The following is a 17,166-nucleotide window of genomic DNA, read 5'->3' on the forward strand; positions in this document are numbered from 1 at the left end:
CACACCACACCCCCCCAGCTGCAGCCCCCAGAGAGGAGGCTCCTGCAGCCCAGCCCGGGCTCTATTTGGTTTATGCTACAGTACTAACACTCTGAGTCAAACCAAAACAAAACACAAGACTGATCAGTAACACTTCAGCATCATTCAAACGTGCTAAATTAGCCAGAGCTCGACTTCAGGGTTGTTGGGGTTTTTTTTGTTTGTTTGTTTTGGGTTTTTTTATAGTTTAACAAAAATAATCAGAAAACAGATTAAATCTTAAGATATTTTTAATAAGTGCTCAGTAAAGAATCGTGTGAGAACTTTGAGAGGACTACAGACAGCGAAGAGGTGAGTTACATGACAGCACAAGGAGGTTTCTTCCACAGTGCTGCCTGGCTCTAAGCAATGGGCTATCTCAGAAATACAGCCCACACCAGCAAGCTGGAGCTGCAGGAGCTCAGAGACACGATTTCCTAACTGCTTAGGGCTGAGTACAGGCTGTGGAGCTCATGGAGGCAGACAGACAGTGGAAGAGAGAACGAGCAGAGAAGCTGCAGAAGGTGTGTGTGGATGGGTCCCGCCGGGCAGGGGCCACGCGCAGGGCGGCTAAGCAGCAGGGATGAACGTGGGGGAGAAAAAACCAACCCAAAGCATCACTTGAGCTGTGTTTCTTTCAGCATGTCTTTCACTATTTAGAAGCTAGACTGGACTAGGCCACGAGGAGCATCCTCAAACAGTCAGCAAGACTCAGATCTCTAACAGCACAGGGTTACTGCTGCTCAGCTTCTGCATGGCACCAACCCTCTGAGCGGATGAGGGGCAGAGGCTCGAGGACAGCACACACCTCAGTTCAGCAAAACAGGGTTTGGTTTTGTCTTTTTTTTTTTGTCTTTTCCTTTTTTTTTTTCCTTTTTTTTTTGTTTTGTTTGAATGGAACCCAGCCCTTAAGGCGACAAGTGACTACACAAGGCAAACAAATACACAGCAGAGCCTTAAAGCCAGGAAAACAAACTGGAAACTTTGCTATCAGCCTTCAACTTTTGGAAAACAATAATAATTATTAAAAGGAAAAAAAAAGATAAGAAAAACAGAGAACATTTCTTCCACCTTAATTTTCCCAGTCCCATCATCCAGTTTGTTCAACACTTTAAAGCTCAGGAATGCCCCAGCTCTTCTGCAGCGGAGCTGGAGGCGATTCTGACTTTTGGCAAGCAGTCTGAGACTTGACAGAACCAAAGATGGGACCGTTGGAGGACTAGATGTTGGGCACATCTGTAAACATCTTATACATCTGCAAAGTTACACACCCCTGTAACAGTGGTACAGGTTATAAGGTGAAACAGAACTATTTGCGACTGGCCAACCACACGTTTCTGAACCTGGACTGATACAATACATGAGGACTATATAGTATTCCACTACAGTATCATACTATATAGTGTGTTATACATACAATGGAGTAGGCAATCCATAGTCAAACTTTTCAAACTAAGCGTGGCAGAAAGCTAGCAATCTTACAAAAGGTACAGGATGAAGGTTCATTGTTGCATCGTGAACCTAAAGCGTCCAATGCAGGAACAATCATTCAAAAAGAGTAAAAACAACTAAAAAGCACATGCTACATACTCCTACTTAACAAAAACAGAACGTAAAAGAAAGAGAGAGGTGGATAAATCTAAGCATAAGGGGTAGGCAAAAGTTTTGGGCTTCTCTGCTTCCTGTAATGCCCCAGAGGGTCCAGTCTACCTTGAGGAGACACCGACTGCTGCAGACCTCGACACCCAGACACACGAGCCAATACCGGCCACAACACCCACAATGAACCTGGGGATGTGTGGAGCTTGGGTGGGTCAGAAACCCCATTTTTGCTTCATTCTTGCACTGGACCCTGTGAACTTTTCATCTTTTTAAAAGCAAAAAAAATCCTCACCCAGAAAAGCTACCCAAGCCCAAGACAATTTGGACGCGCTATGGGAGCTGCACTGGGACAGAGCGGGTGCCAGCTGGGGGCTGCAGACTGCTCAGCCTTCTCTACCACTGCCAGGAACATTTCCTTTCCTTGGGAGGGAGGTTTTTATATATTTTTTTATCTTTTTTTAAAATGTTTTAGCTTTATTTTTAAATTATTACTTTCATTCCTAAGTCCTCCATTTTTTTGGTAATAAAATATATTTTTATTAAGACATAATTAGAAGCAGAGCCCAGAAATACACAGACTGCATTAAAATATAAAAGAGCATCTCCAATGGGCAGGTGCAGGACGCCCAGCCATTGGTGTTCTATGGACAAAGTGAAAAGGATTCAAATTCCCATTTTTAGCTTTTTTTTTCCTTTCTTTTTTTCCTTTTTTTTTTTTCTTTTTGATTTTTTTTTAAGAGAAAAGAAAATAATTCAAGAAGAGTAAAAGTTAGCAGAACTCAATTCCTCTTCAGTTTTCTAACGAAAATGGGAAAAAAATCCAGCACATTTAGTGTTAGGAGACAGACAGAGCAAATATGAAGCACCTACAGTTGAAAGCAGAAGATACCTTTTTTTTTTGCTCCCAGTAATACAATGGCATTAAACTATGGGAACAGTGGGTTTTTTTTGTGGCTTTTTTTTTCCCCCCTCCATATCAGAAGCCTAAACAGATCGCTTATTTTTGCATGTTGTCTTTTAAAATGAAGTAACTCTTCAGCTGCAATAGTCCAACGTGTAACCGGAGTCGGGTCAACTGTGTGACTTCACCATGTATCCTAGAACTGCAGTATTATCATCTTTCCCCCAGAAAAAACAAAATGATGCTTTTAAGACAATATCCCCAGCATGGGATTGCTGCTTTACTCCTGGCAAAACATGCAGATCATAATTCTCTGGAAAACAAAAAACCCCACAAATGAAAAAGAAAAGCAGCTCTGCAACTTCAAGGCATTTCTCCAGCGTTCAATGGAAAACACAACAGAGAAAATAAACCCCCCAAGCAGGGGAGGTGGAAGGGAAAGGGGAGATGAAGGATGGTGAATCATCCTGATTTCCCTGTGATTAGTGTGTCACTACAGTCACAGAACAAGAAACAGAAACCTTGTCAAGTGGAAATGCCTCTCCAGTGGGTTGCTGTTGCCCACGTAGACGACAGCAGGGACTTTAGAACCGGGCTTGTAAATCGAGTCTGTATTCGTTAATCACTTGCATTCACTCTTGAAACAAAAACGAAACAAAAACGAAAACAAAACAGAACAGAACAGAATCTATTCAGTACCGGAGATTAAATAATCACGTGTGGAGTCTCGTTGAAATAAATTTTCAGATTCCTTAAGAAGTCTAATTACTTTCAGTTGCCATTTTTAAATAACTATATATATATCTGTATATATTATCCTGCGATTCTAGTTATGGTTCCTCTGCTGCACTGAAGATTTAGAAGGAGCATAAAAGCCTTTTGTCCCCCACGAACAGCACAAATGCTGCAGAAAGGTTAGAACAGGCAGTCTTGTCTTGCTACCTTCATTGATCCGGGCGATCCATGGCTTCATCATAAGTGATTATCCTTGTGGGATCTGGAAAGAGAGCAAAATCTTCAGCTTTAGACAAGCTGCTTTCAGGACCTATGGCTGAAGGTGTTCACAAGAGATCTGTGAGGTACTCAGCTGCTGTCAGACTTTCCCTTCCTCAGTGACACCACTGCAGGCAAACACAGGTGGGAGCTCTGCTGAGTCAAGTGGAGTGGGGCATGCTCCCACCTCACACCCCGGGCAGCAGCACATGAGTTTCCATGTACCTCCCTTCCCACCAGAAACGAACACAGAGCATCCTCACAGGTGAATTCTGGGGATACAATTCAAAATCTATTCTTGGGGGTGACACCCAACACCAGAAATAGAAAGCAGTTGTGTATACACATGGGGAAGACTCATTAGCTCTAAATTCCAACATTGTTTTTATTGCTCTGGCTCCTCTCTGAACATCCCATCATGATGGTAAAGCTTACTGTCCTGACTTTTAGCAATCCAAAACAGACAAACCCAGACTAGAGTAGACACTGAAGAACTGGCATCTCTGGACACCAAGCCAACCCACCCTCATCACCCAACCCCAAGCAACAGAGCAGGACAGGGCGGTTTGGTGTGGTTACTCTTTCTAGCATTCTTACCTTGCTTCTGCAAATTCCAAACCGATTCCATTTCTGTGGAGGCAAAAGGAGAAGACCATTGTTATTATGCAGATTGATGCTGTCATTTAGAGACAACTCCAAAAGTGCTTTATTTTTCCAGGCCTGGCATGACACTGCTGCAGTTGTTCTGAGGCTTTCAGATGATGTTAACCCAACCTAGCCCAGCAGCACAGACTCAGCCCACAGCACTGCAGGGTTTGACCTGGATTCTCCATCAATAAAAGGCAGAGAGGTGGCTGTAACATGGTCTTAAGGGTCAGATGGCCAAACTGACCATGAGGAATGTCATCACCATTCTCCACTCCTACAAATCACAATCTAACTTAGGGTTTTACTACTCCAATGCTGCTTTCACACATTACAGCCTGAACGAGTAGCCTGGAGAGACGGTTTTTACACGTTGATGCTTGGCGTGTGTGAAATCAGAACTGCTGGATGAAGTGAGTTTCTCATGGTTCACAGCATGCATTTGCTGAAGCACACCATGCAGAGATTGCTCTGAAAACATCACCGCAAAGCTGCTGCCAACGTCTCACCCGAGTACAAGGTGTGATGCTCGAGGCACCTGGCTGCCTGCTTGGCTTGCAGCTCTTCCCCCAATTTACTTCTACAACGCACTTGTGGGATAAAGACAAACAAACCCTCCCCAGATCTCACTGGAAGAGCACAGGCTTTTGTTTACCTAAAAAACAGCAGCAAACTTAAATGCTCTTTTCATACACATTAAGAAACAGAAGGCTCTTCCCTTTAAAATATCCCCAAAATTAACTCACATCTTTACAGCCTATTCAAAAATAACTACATTAGGCACTACCAAGTTGGAATTTTGAGAGAAAAACTATTTGTAAAGACACTAACTGTACCCTGAGCCCAAGTTTGAGAGACAAAATTAGAGAAAAGGAGCATTTAATAGGAACACAACCTGCAAGAACAGTCTTTCAAGTCTCTCTTCTGCCAGAAAGGAAGGCGACAGGACCTCGGTAGAGGCAAGGAACAGAGAACAGCAATGATTATTAAGCTACATGGTATGTGCAGCCAAGCAGAAAACAAGGCAATAAGTAAACTAACTAGCATGGGAAAGGAAGAGGAAAAAACCCTGCAAAACTCATGGCCTCAGCACGATGTGTGCCAAGTGTCACCTCGATCAATCGCTTGCATGTTCACGACCATTCTCCAACCCCTCATCTGTCCTTTGTCCGCTACAGCCTCAAGCTCCCCAGGGCAGGAAATTGCATGCAAATAAATATTGCCAATCCTCTTGGCACAATTAAGTCTTTTGTAAGGAAGGCCCTGACAAAATTTTATGAGGTCTGTTATTTTTGCATCATGATACTAACAGTAATGGGGGAACCCAAAGTACTCTGGGAATAGTAACCAGCCTCTAACACCTCCAGGGATGAGCAACCTTGCAATAGACGACCCTCCTTCATCTGCCAATTGCAGATTCCCCAGAAGTAAAATGAACCAGCTACTAAAATTACCTCCAGCAGAGCTAGTTTTCCATTCAGTGAAGTTAAATGCATAATTTCCTAACCTGTGAAGAACATCACCTATTTTAACAGCTTTCCCCAAAGGCAGAGGGATAGGAAACTACTCTGAAGTTGTTGGTTCCTTCACATTAGAGCATCAGCATGTTTGAGCAACAAATACAAGGCAGAGGCTTGAAGTCTTCTGCCCCTACAGAAGGCTATTCCCTTTGCAATTCCCTTTGGTCCTGACTTCAATGGACACCTCAAGAATGTAACTGCTTGTATTAAGATGTGCCTGACAATGAGAGACACTATCAAAACCACACTAAAACCCTCTTAAAATACTCAAATTGCTGTTTAAAAAAACCAACCCAACAAACCAACATCCAAGCTCCTCAACCTTTACAGACTTACATCTTCCTTCCGTCTCCTTCAGAAAGAGAGGTAGGAAAGAGGGTGGTGTAAAGTGTCCTGTAAATCCTGAACACCTGGACACATTGGCTGGCAGCAACTCAGCCTGACCAAGCTAAAAAAACAAAGACTATTGACAAACTGGATGCAGTATTGACTGTTACTGAACATCATCTGCTATCAGAAGAGCAAGAGCAAGGTCTTCCCCTCTACCTGCACGTGGACGCAGGACAGCACATTTACCAACTGAAGGCTTCAGCTAGGCTGCAACAAAAACCAGGTTTCCCTTCAATCTTAAGATGGAATTTTATTATTCTGCTTTAGTTGGTAATATTTTAGAGCAAGTTTTCCACCTGGTTTTGGATTGGTTACAGGCTGTGGTCACCTATGACCATCACAAGCTGCTGTGACAAGTGCCATCACCACTGCTGGACAGACCTCAGTGGATGACTTGTTGGACAGGTAGCTCATAGAGCCACTGCTGCACGCCTGCTCCAGCTAACCAGAGCAGGAAGCACAGGGATGCAAGGGGGAAGAGGAGGCAGCCCCCATAAGCTGGCCATATAAAAGGCCTCCAGTCTGCTTTCAGTTCTCCTTCCTTGGGCTCAAAGAGGTTTGTTCTTGAGCCTCCTCTCCTTAGGTAAAGCTTCCTGGGTGAATTCAAGCAAGGACTTGAATAGCTCATCCCTATGAGAAGAAGAGGCGTCTCCTCCCCATGAATCCAAATTCACCTTTCTCAAACACTGACCCAGGGCTAAGCACTGCTGCTTTCTCAGGCAGAGGGTGATCAAGATCTGACCAACGGACAGAGGCCACCATTCCAAAGCAGGACACACACGTGGCTGCTGAAATGGCAGGCTTCCTTATCTGTGGACTCCAACCCAGCAGGAGAGAACGTCATCAGTAAACTCTTGCACAACCCAGCATCAAAGCCAGCCCTGCCCCAAACCAGGGGCAGAACTCTGTTACCTCCTGTGCCCTTCCAACCTCACATATTCCAGGATTTGCTGCAATTAGCCAGCCTCTCCACAGCCCCACAGCACGAGGTTGGCTGAGGAACTGCCCAGGGCATAGTCCCAGCCACAGCCACCTAATGAGTTCCAGGAGAGGAACTGCCTTTTCTGGGGACTATCACTGAAACAAAGGGTCAGTGGAAGAAGGCTTTGATGTCAGAAACAGACCAAGGCACACTGGTGAATTGCACTGAGATTCCTCATAGGTTAATAAATTTTATAGCAGGACTGGTATGTAACCTCAGAGGGGAAGGAAGTCTTTCTCTGGTAACCCATCAGAACAGCCACTTTTACAAATATTTTCCTTGCTAGGGAAGATGACACTGCAAACAGAAGTATCTGCAAATGGTACTGGTTCTTTCTCCCTATAAATCTAACATATAAACTGACAGTTGTCCCTAAAATGAAGCACTAAAAAGAAATACAAAGAGGCATCATCTTCATCTCATTTTTCTATTTGCAGGAGAGGATGATTAAGTCAGGGGATTGCCCCAGAAACAAAGCAGAGACTAAAAATTTCAATGCTGTGGAGTCTCCTTGCTGTACCAAATATTCTGTACTCATCCTGACAACTGGAAAAAGGAAGAGACTTGAAGGAAAATTAAATCGGTTTTTGCCCCACAAGAACATAAGCAGACAGACAGATCTAACCCCTTCCCACCAAAGGGGATGAGAAAGCAAGGCTTTTTCCTTTTTGCCCCTTCTCTGTCCTGATGTAAAGGATGAAAAATGCTGAATTCACAGCTCTGCTGCTTTTTCTGACCCAGTTCACCATTCCAGCAAATGCCACTCCTGACTGGCCCACGTTGCCCTGCTCTACTTTCCAAGCTGCTCTCCTGCTTCTTCACGCGAGCAGAGATGCTGGAGCAACCCAGATGTTAGCAAAGAACAAAGCAGCAGCACAGGCAGAAACCTGAGGGCAAGATAGAGAAGAGGGCCACTGCAGACCCCTCTCCTCCACCCATGTGCTCTCTGCTACTGTCCAGCTGAACTGGAGACCTTGATTATTTGCTTTTTAACTTAGGACAAGCAAGCTCCTGGCTTCTCACCACAAAGTTTGCCACATAGAGTCCGGTGTTAGCGACAGATAGCCTGGCCTTGAAGAGTGCAACTGTCCAAACATGACAGAACTCCACAAAGCCTTGACGATTATGCTAATGGGAAACATTTTTTCCAGCTGAGATGAGTTCTCCCTCATCCAGGGAGAACTAAAGCAGTAAAAAGATACTGATTCTAATTGAAGTAAAGCTGTGGGACACTCAGCCTCTTCTTTTCAGGGATCAAAAACCAGGGTGACCAATCTTACTTCAGAAAGATGAGCATTTTAGTAACACCACACAGGGGCAGGGACAATGTTCCTAAGTGAGAGCACCACTCCTCCTTTGTCTTTCCAGTCTCCCATACTAAGCTCTCGTCCATGTCTCCAACCACACAAACAGTAGGCCCACAACTGCTCAACTAAATCAGATCTACCTTGCTAAATCAGGTATGTCACCCGTGAATGTTTCAAAGCATCGTCACAAACACTGAGTGGCACGTGCTGTCAATGAAGGCAGCCACGCTGAAGGATTGTGTTTTACAGTCAAGCAGATCAGAGGATCAAGGGAGTCACTGTGCCCTTTAAAAAGGGAGTAAAAAAACTAAACAAAAAAAAAGTATGGCAGAGGAAACCACCACGAAAAGCATCCGAGAGAAGAACAGGAGGGTACCTCATCAGCTTTTCCAGCACATCCCCAGTGCCTTGACTTCTGGAGAAAAAAAAAAACCCACTTGGGCATGTGCAAAGCAGCTCAGCTTTCTCCTCCAGGAGGAAATCTGCATCGCTGAAGCAGAGCCGGCACACCCTGCGCTTTACCTCCTCCATCCCCCCTTTCCCAGGGAAGCTGTGAGGCAATTAGAGTCTATAATGCCCCTTCCAGTTATTGGCCAAACCACAGGAAAGCCTGGTTTGCTGGAACAAAGGTACTGGGTGAGCTGGAGGCTTTCCCGTAGCCTATTTACAGGAGTAATATAACTTGATCACAGCTACAGACATAAATAGTACAAAAAAATGGTGCAAGATTGTGACAGATAGGTCAAAGCACTCCAACCACTCAAGGGCAGAGCCCACTCCTCACTGCAACACCCACAGCTTCATCCTTGCACTGAACTACTGCACATGGAGGAGCTCAGAGGAGGGAACACACCAGGACTCCAGTGGTGCTCTACATTCACCCCTGCCCTTGCCCTGTAATCCCTTCTCTTTGTGTCCATAACCCCAGAGGCAGAGCAGATTGGAAGATCAATCTATGGAGACTTTGCTCAAAAGCAAACAGATCAATCTGAAGAGGGAGAAGTTCACCCTCCCCTCGAAATCAAAACCAAACAATCTGAGGATTCAACTGCCCAGGACAGCCTAACATCAGCCCAGGCAAACCTGCACAGTCGCCTGAGCAAGGAGGGCAAGGCAGCTTGCGAAAAGTGAGTTAAATTGCTCCTTTTCTATTGCAGAGAAACCGGTTGGCTTGGAGTAAGACCTCAGGAAAACAGCCCAAGATAAACTGAGAAAATGGTGTGGTAACTAATTGCACTCCTGTCCTGCAAACACACCCTGGCAGCCCTGTTTTCTAGACATCTTGCAGAATGCTGGAGCTCACTCACCAGCCTCTGGCCACAGGATCAATGCCATGAAGAGGGGACAGCTTGGGAAAGAGAAAGGCACCATTCCTCCCAACACTATGGACTTGAACACAAAGAAAGGCAACACCCAACATCATCACAGAAGGTGTGCTAATACCTGGACTGCTTTTGTAAACCAGTAATAGCACCTGAAGACTAAGGAGGAGAAAGATAAGCTCAAGTTGTTTGGAGCACCTCAATCACCTTGTTAATGCAACACTGATTAGAAACACCCATAGTCTTTTATGCCTAAGTAACACTTTGAAGTTAGCACAGGGAGAGCTTGCAAAAGAAATCCTCACAGAGGATCTGTGAGGCAGGAACCCATTTCCCCAGGGCATCCATCACAAGGGTGCTTGCTCTGGATGCTCGAAGTGCTCCTGTGCAGAAGCACAGAAAGAGAAGAAAACAGTATTTTAAAGATCAGTGTTTTAAGTGTCCTCTCTTGCCATGTAATTAACTCCTGTGTTTATAAGAACTAAACATAGCCAAGTCTTTGAAGTTAACACCTCCTTAACAGGACAGGGGAAGGGAGTGTTCTTTATTTTCCTGTTGTTACTATTGTTTTACTGAGGTCTGTCTTTCACACAGCTAGTGAGAAAGGGAGAGGAGATGAGTCCTAATGTGGCTGTACACAGTTGCTTTTCTACCAGAAAGTTCAGGCTGACAACTAAGTGCTGGAAAAATCAGCAAACTTTGAATTTCAAATCTGAAATTTGAAAAAGAATGCTTAGGAGTTTCCTTCTACACCACATTATGCTTTCTGGACCCCCATTTTCTGATGGGAAACTGGGATCTAGGTTGCAGGCAGAAACAAGAAATGAGAATGCAAAGCTTGCTTTAATACTGGAGTAGACTGAGCAGAGGGTTGAGGACCCAGATAAGATCAGCTAATGAATGCTGTTCTCAGAGCTTAAAATGGATGAGCCCCTTTCTCCCTTCAGGGTAGGGGGATACAGGGAGAGGGAAGGGGAGGCAAATAAAAAAGGAACCAGCCCTTCTTCACCAAGGGTAATACTGTGTCAAAAGCAAACACACAACCAGGCTCCTGTTAAGAGCAGTCAGGACCAAAACCAGATCTGCCACAAGACCTCAGAGCTGCGGGTGCTGAGGCGAAAGCAGAAAACAAGCCATCCCACAGCCTTCCTTCTCTTTGTTCCCACTTTAAAGCATCTCTCTGTATCACGTTTGAGACATTTCAGCCTCAAAAATAACCAGGAGCCGATGTACAAAGGACTCCATGAAAGCAGCAAAATCATCTGAAAGATTTGGCCTACAAAGACGATGAGAGAAATCAATCTGCAGCTTACAGAAGAGTTGATAAAGATTTGCCTTGCTGTTTGTCATAATGCTGAAGGGCTTGGAAAAAGCATGTGCACGGGGTTTGCTTAAAAAATAGAATGAATCACACCATGAAAAAGATGTAGGAATAACTTCTTCCTTCCTTCAAAGCCTTGATTTCACAGGCTGACTTGCCCAGGGGAGATGCTGCAACACTTTGGTGGTAGAGGTGCAAGTACAGGCTATGAAGCCTTTTCAGTGGCAGAGTATCACCTGGTAAAGCTGGAACAGAGCAGATGAACCTACATATTTAACTCCTTCCTGAGAGGCTTAGGAGCACCTGCTCATTCCATAGGAATTAAAATGTAAAACACACTAGCTAAGTATCATCCCTATGAACATCAGGCTTGTCTACAGGAATGGGGAAACAAATACCTCTTAACATTAATTAAATAACCATTTGGATAACTTTCCCAAACCATTATTGCCATTAGAGACATGGAAGCAAAAAGCTCATTTTTAAAACACAATCAGAATGGCTGTAAGGAATAAAGCATGTTAGTATACTGCACTTAAAAACAACAACAAAAGAGAATGCCCTTAGGCAGCAAGTTAAACCATTACCTTTAGTGTGATATATAATAGCAGCCCTCAGGTCAAAAGAACCCCAGCTATCTTTCCTTTCTAGGCCTCTCTGGTACCTCTGTTCTTTGGCGGAGGCTAGCAAATTGTTCGTAGGAGAGGCCAGAGGATTCTCTACTTCATAGTCTTTTGAAAGAAACACTAAAGCACCTTGGCTACCAGTGTCTGCCTTTTGTAGGTCACCTGTGTGATGCGACTCCAAAGGTAAGACACCACCCTCAACAGCAGTCCCAGGCTTAAGAACAGAACTAAGAATTTGAGGGCTAGTCCGTTTATCCAGCTCATAAGCCTTAGGAAACACAGGTTGTTCAGTTCCTGAGGGAATGATTTCAGCACACTGTGAAACCAAAGTGGCAGGATATTCCCCTTGAAATGTCACTTCCATTAACTGATTATCTGCAGATTTCCCCACAACAGTTTCGGGCCCAGTGCTGGGCTCATTGATGAAAGACAAGCCCCACTGATTCTGGAAGATATCTCCCAGGTTCTGCTGATTCGTCTGCGATGGGAAATCGACTTGTGTTGTACCCAGGAGCACAGTTTGCATATTTGAAGGGTAGATAAAAAGGCTAGATTTCTTTTGTTCGAGAGCTGTTGAAGTTGTACTCATGTCCTGGGATGCTGACTCGGAGGAGGAGGAGCTTGATGGTACAGTACTAGCAGCAGTTGAAAGCAATGCCTGGGTCCCTGGAGGATACACACTTCCGTCAGTCCCTGCTAGAATGGGCCCGTTTGAGAAGCTAGCAGAAGTAACAGATTTCATAGCAGACATGGGGACTTGGGACAGCCGACTTGATGTTGGGGCCTGAGCTTCCCCGGCAGACGACGAAGATGATGAAGACGACGTGGATGGGGTTTGAGCTGCTTTGTTGAGATTTTCTTTAACTTTACTTGCATAACTTATTTTGGGAACAATTTTAGCACTGCTATTGTCCACTGGAAAAACTGGAGGTGGTTTAAATAAGGTCCATGAGTCCTCTTTAGACGTAGCCGACGATGCGTGCTTCCCTTTGGGCCGGTCATCAAACTTCTTGCTGCTAATCCCAGGTTTGGCATCAGAGTTTTTTCGCTGTACATCCCCAAGCCCAGGCTTTCCCCGGCCTGCTCCACTAGCCCCAGCCTCGTATTTCCAAATGGGTTTAGTATTTTCAATTCGGTTCCCCTTTTGTTCACTATAATCAGGCTTGAAACTCTCAAGTTCCTGTTTCAAGGTTGGTGCGCTGGCCTCCTGTTGCATTATTTTGTCCTGTGCTAGATTCAAGTTCTCACAACCCTTGGCACTGTTGCGCCTGCCTTTCCGTTTTTTGGGCGTAGTGTATCCACTCTCGGAGCCGCTGCCATCATTATCGGCCCCTTTGCCTACGTAGCCATTCGTGATGTAGCTGGAGTTATTGGTTACCACGCCGTTTGGAATAGATACTCCCTCTGGCTTGTCTGAGGGCTGGCTTTCTCTGAGTTTATTTTCGTAGGACTTGTCATTCTTTTTGTCCATGCTATTTTTCTGAATGAAGTTCTTGGGTTTGATTCCAGCTTTCCCCAAAGCACTGGACTTCACCGTCTGCTTTGGGGTCGCGTTAGTGTCTACGAGCTGCTGGCTGCCATTGGGTACCCTGGATCCCGGGGTGCTGGTTTCATCAGCACACAGGCCCTTTAACGACACTTCTCTTTCTCCTGCATTACCATTTAGCTCTCCATAGCCTAGAAAAAAGCCAAAAACAACAAAAAGCAAGAATTAGAATGCAAAATGTTAAAACTTCTGATTGCAGAAAGCTGTAATCAGCCCCAAACAGACCCAAATTCCTCAAGCAGACGTTTTAAAACAGGAAAATATCTAGTCTTTGATCTACAAAAGCACACACTTATTTGCTGGATATCACGGCAAGAAGGATTAAGCAGAAAGTACCAGCAGCCACTGTCCATCATATACAACCAGGGTGATATATAGATAACAAAACAAAGCAAGAGAATATGCAGATACTACAGAAGGAAAATATACTGTAGTAAAGATGAGCAGCAAGCTGGAGAGCTATTTCATCAGCTACTGTTTCCAGGTCACACAGCTGAAAAAAATTAATTCTCAGGATGCTTCAAGACAGAGGGATCTGCTGCCTTTGCTGCAAGATTTCTTTCAGAATCCATAGTGTAAACTAGGGCCAACTCCTACCACCTCCATCAGCTCCCAGGCCTGGAACACCAGCAGCCTGCCTTCCCCCCTTCCTCTTAAACTCCATCTCTAGTAAGGGGGAAAAAATAAAACAAAACAAAGCACTTTTCCAAAAGGCCGTGTGCAAATTCAGTTGGATGCTGCATCTCCTCATTTCATTTCAGAATTGCAACCAACACATTCCTACATGTGCTCTTTAGCTTTGGGAAGGAATGCAACCCTGCAAGCACCTTTCATCCACGACCACCGGCCTCCTGCCCACTGAGAAAGCTCAGTGTTTCAGAGTCCCTGCGAGACCCAGCACCAGCTGAAGGCCCACACAGTCCAGCACTTGCTGAGGGTTCAAGCTCATCAAACCCTGAGATTATGCTGTACATTCAGCTTTCCTTTTTTGCTCCTCAAGCTCATCATCAGGCATTATGGTTCTGAAGTGAACCTTGAGAGGGCAACTCAATTCCACTGGAGGTGGCACAGGCCAGACTGAAACACTTCACCTTCCTCAATGTTTAAAAACAAAAATCTCTGGCCAAGGATCTATTGCTTTCCAGAAGTCTGGCTACACTGCTCCAGCAGAAGACTCCAACAGAAGTCCCACTGATAAGACCAAAAAGAATGCCGTTCCCAGCTCAACAGACACGCTCTGGTTGTGGATTGACTCCTTCCCATTGCACTCACTCCTCTGGGAAGAGTCTCATCCTCTCACCTCCTCTGACTCATCTGCTCTCCCTCCCAGGGTGGAAGGTCTGATATCTCCCACAACTGACCCAGCCTAAGGCTTCATCTGCAGCCATGGCGGCATGAAGCCAGCACAGGGCATGGAGCCCCCAAGAATGAGAGGGGGCGAAACTCCAGCTTGAAAAACAACGTTTTTGTTGTTGCCGCTGTTGTTGAAATTAGCTGCTACGCTAAAAATCACTGTTATCCCCCCATCCTAGAGCCTCAGCTGTCTGGCAGATGTAACTGCTCAAGTTATGTGCAATCCGGGAACACAAGAATCCCTGTAGGAATCTTGACAGAAATTCCACAACTGAGTTTGCCGAGCGGGATCAAAAAGGATTTTACTACACTCAAGTATCTGTAACAGCCACAACTTCCACTATAACTTCCAAACACGCTGTTACATTAACAGTAAATACTTCATTCCAGAGAAAATGGATGGAATGGGATTCTCAGCTTAGCCAAGGGACTACAAATAAAGTATTCCAGAATAACGTGCAGAGGAAGAATTCTCAAGAGCAACATGTTATAGTTGACCTCATATGACTCAAGACTTCTGACACCACTGGTTAACAAAACAAAACAATAAGAGTGGTCATAAGACCATAGCAGATGAGGAGTGAAAGAATAAAATGAAGAACAAAATCCATTTCAGTAAGTCAGTGTGTCAGCAGTTTCTAGTTCCAATTTTCAAGTATTCTCAACTCAGCTGCTTGCTGGTTTCTTCCAAACCAAGTTTTGGCACAGCTGCTTTGGCCTGGGCACAGAGGTCCAGCAAACAAAATTTTGGGGGGAAAAAAGCCATAAAAGGATGACAAAATGAACAGGTGAGGAGCACCTGGCAAGCTCAAAATCTTTTCCTGGCTGGAAAGAGGAGGGTGTTGGAGGAAGTGCGTATTAAAACCCTGTGCACACAGCAAACAGCGAAATGACTACTCAACTTATTTTTGCCCAGTAACTTATTTTAGTGTAGCCTGATCAGGTCCCTCCCCGCCTGTGCTGCAGAGGCTCTCCGGAGAGGCAGCTTACCGGCTCCAGGGCACGACCAGCCCTGCTCCTGCCCCAAGCCAGGCCCCTGCCCATCTCCCACCCGGCTACGTAAATGAAAATTTACAGGGGGAAAAAAAAAGCCGTCGATGGCATTCTATCGGTCCCTGTAATCACGCATTGGCTTTGGATCCACATGAGCCTCTAAAAGGGGTTTTTTTAGGACTCGGCAGGCAGGCAGCCCTCCAGCAGCGAGACGGGGACCCGCGAGCAGTCCCCCCTGCACCGGCGGTGCCGGGCTGCGTGGCCAGGGCTGCCCGGCCACCGCCTCTGCGGCGCGGCCGCCCGGCCAGCGCGCCGGAACGCCGCCGGCTCGGCACAGCCCTTCTCCCGCGGCCCGGGAAGAGCGAGCCCAGCCACGCCGGACGGCCGGGGAGGAGGCGGCCGAAGGTCCCCGCCGGGCCGCGCCGCCTTCCCCGCTCCCGCCGGCGGGGCCGGGCCGGGCCCCCTCTGCCTTATCTGACTCATTGATTTTTGCGCTCAGCAATTTTCAACCGGCGCCTCGCCCTCTCTTCCCCGCCCGCTCCACCACCCCCCAGCGGGGGGCAGCGGCCCGGGCGGGGGCAGGGGGCCCCGGGGCGGCGCGGCCCGGCCCCACGTGCCCGGCGGGCGGTGGCGGTGCCGGCGGGCCCCGCGGCTCCCGCAGCCGCGCCGGCCCCAACATGGCGGACAGGAAGCGGCCCCAGCGCGGCGGAGAAGCTTCCAGCCGGGCCGGGGGAGGAGGAGGAGGAGGAGGAGGAGGAGGAGGAGGGCCCCGCCGCCACCCCGCGAAGGTCACAGGCCCCAGCCCGCCGCCCGCCCCGACCTGTTCTCCGCTTCGGCGTCTCCTGGTGCTGCGGGCCGCCGTGCTTGTGCTCGTGTCGGAGCGGCGGCTTGGGCTGGGCTCGGCCGTCGGGCGGCGGCAGGTACGCGCTCTGCGGGTGGTGGTGGTGGTGGTGGCCGCTGTAGTAGTAGTAATGGTGGTGATGGTGGTGGTGTGGCTGCTCCTCCATGGGGGGCGGCTGGCGGGGCCGGGCCGGGCTGGGCGCTCGCTGCTGGGCCGTGCGGCTCCGGCGCTGGGACGCTGCTGGCGCGGGGGAAGTGGCGGACTGGCAGCGCCCGCCCTGCAATCAGCGAGCCGCGCCGCCGCGCCCGCCCCCCGCCCCGCCCCGGCCGCCCGGCGGAAAAGGAAGCGGCGGCCGCCCGGCCGAGGCCCGGCTTGGCCGCTGCCGTGGTGGCTTCGCTCGCCCTTCCCGTGCAAAGCCGGAAAAAGGGATCCCACCGAAGCCATCGCCTTCTCCTGCTCTCGCCGCCCGGCTAGTGGCCCCGCGCCATTGCTTCCAGGGAAGCGATGGTAACCCGGCGCCTGCCCCGGGTGGGTTTCGCTGCGAGGTCACCCGGGAAGGGGGCGGTTAGGGGTGCGGCACAACCTCGTTTCACCGTAAACGGCCAAGCGGTGCAGGGCGGGTGGAGTGACATCAGGCAGAGCCACGCCGGAGGGGATTTGGCCAGGGAGGGGACGCAGAAGCAGCGTAAAGTGCCGCGTTTCCAGCCACGGTTACAGAGAACCCGGCGGCAGCAGCAGCGCCCTCGGGAAGGCGGCGGGTTGAGGCTCCCGCTGGAGCCGGGCCCGGGCTGCTCCCGGGCTCCACC

The 17,166-nt window shown here is 47.7% G+C and overlaps 1 protein-coding gene across 2 annotated transcripts; it reads right to left on the reverse strand.

Moving 5' to 3' along the window:
- Window positions 1-251: 251 nt before the first annotated feature.
- On the reverse strand, window positions 252-16,610 carry NUFIP2 (nuclear FMR1 interacting protein 2). Of its 2 annotated transcripts, XM_062012218.1 has the most exons (5): window positions 16,340-16,610; window positions 11,589-13,304; window positions 4,112-4,144; window positions 3,464-3,518; window positions 252-3,158 (listed from the first exon to the last, which is right to left on the reverse strand). In XM_062012218.1, exons 1-4 carry the CDS (start codon window positions 16,524-16,526, stop codon window positions 3,466-3,468), a joined length of 1,989 nt encoding a protein of 662 aa, XP_061868202.1. In that variant the 5' UTR covers window positions 16,527-16,610; the 3' UTR covers window positions 252-3,158; window positions 3,464-3,465. The 2 variants fall into 2 exon arrangements, with proteins under 2 accessions (XP_061868202.1, XP_061868201.1); XM_062012217.1 differs by having other exon boundaries at window positions 252-3,518.
- Window positions 16,611-17,166: the final 556 nt, after the last annotated feature.

The sequence above is a fragment of the Colius striatus genome, chromosome 20, assembly GCF_028858725.1.
Source record: "Colius striatus isolate bColStr4 chromosome 20, bColStr4.1.hap1, whole genome shotgun sequence".
Taxonomy (NCBI): Eukaryota; Metazoa; Chordata; class Aves; order Coliiformes; family Coliidae; genus Colius; species Colius striatus.

Bases quoted from the DNA above. Each gene is read 5' to 3' on its own strand.
- NUFIP2 (XM_062012218.1), bottom strand. From the start codon at position 16,526: ATGGAGGAGCAGCCACACCACCACCATCACCACCATTACTACTACTAC. The intron at 13,305-16,339 runs GTCGGGGCGGGC...GCTTTTTTCTAG, and splicing joins GACGCCGAAGCGGAGAACAG to GCTATGGAGAGCTAAATGGT. The intron at 3,519-4,111 runs GTAAGAATGCTA...CTCTCTTTCCAG, and splicing joins TTGGAATTTGCAGAAGCAAG to ATCCCACAAGGATAATCACT.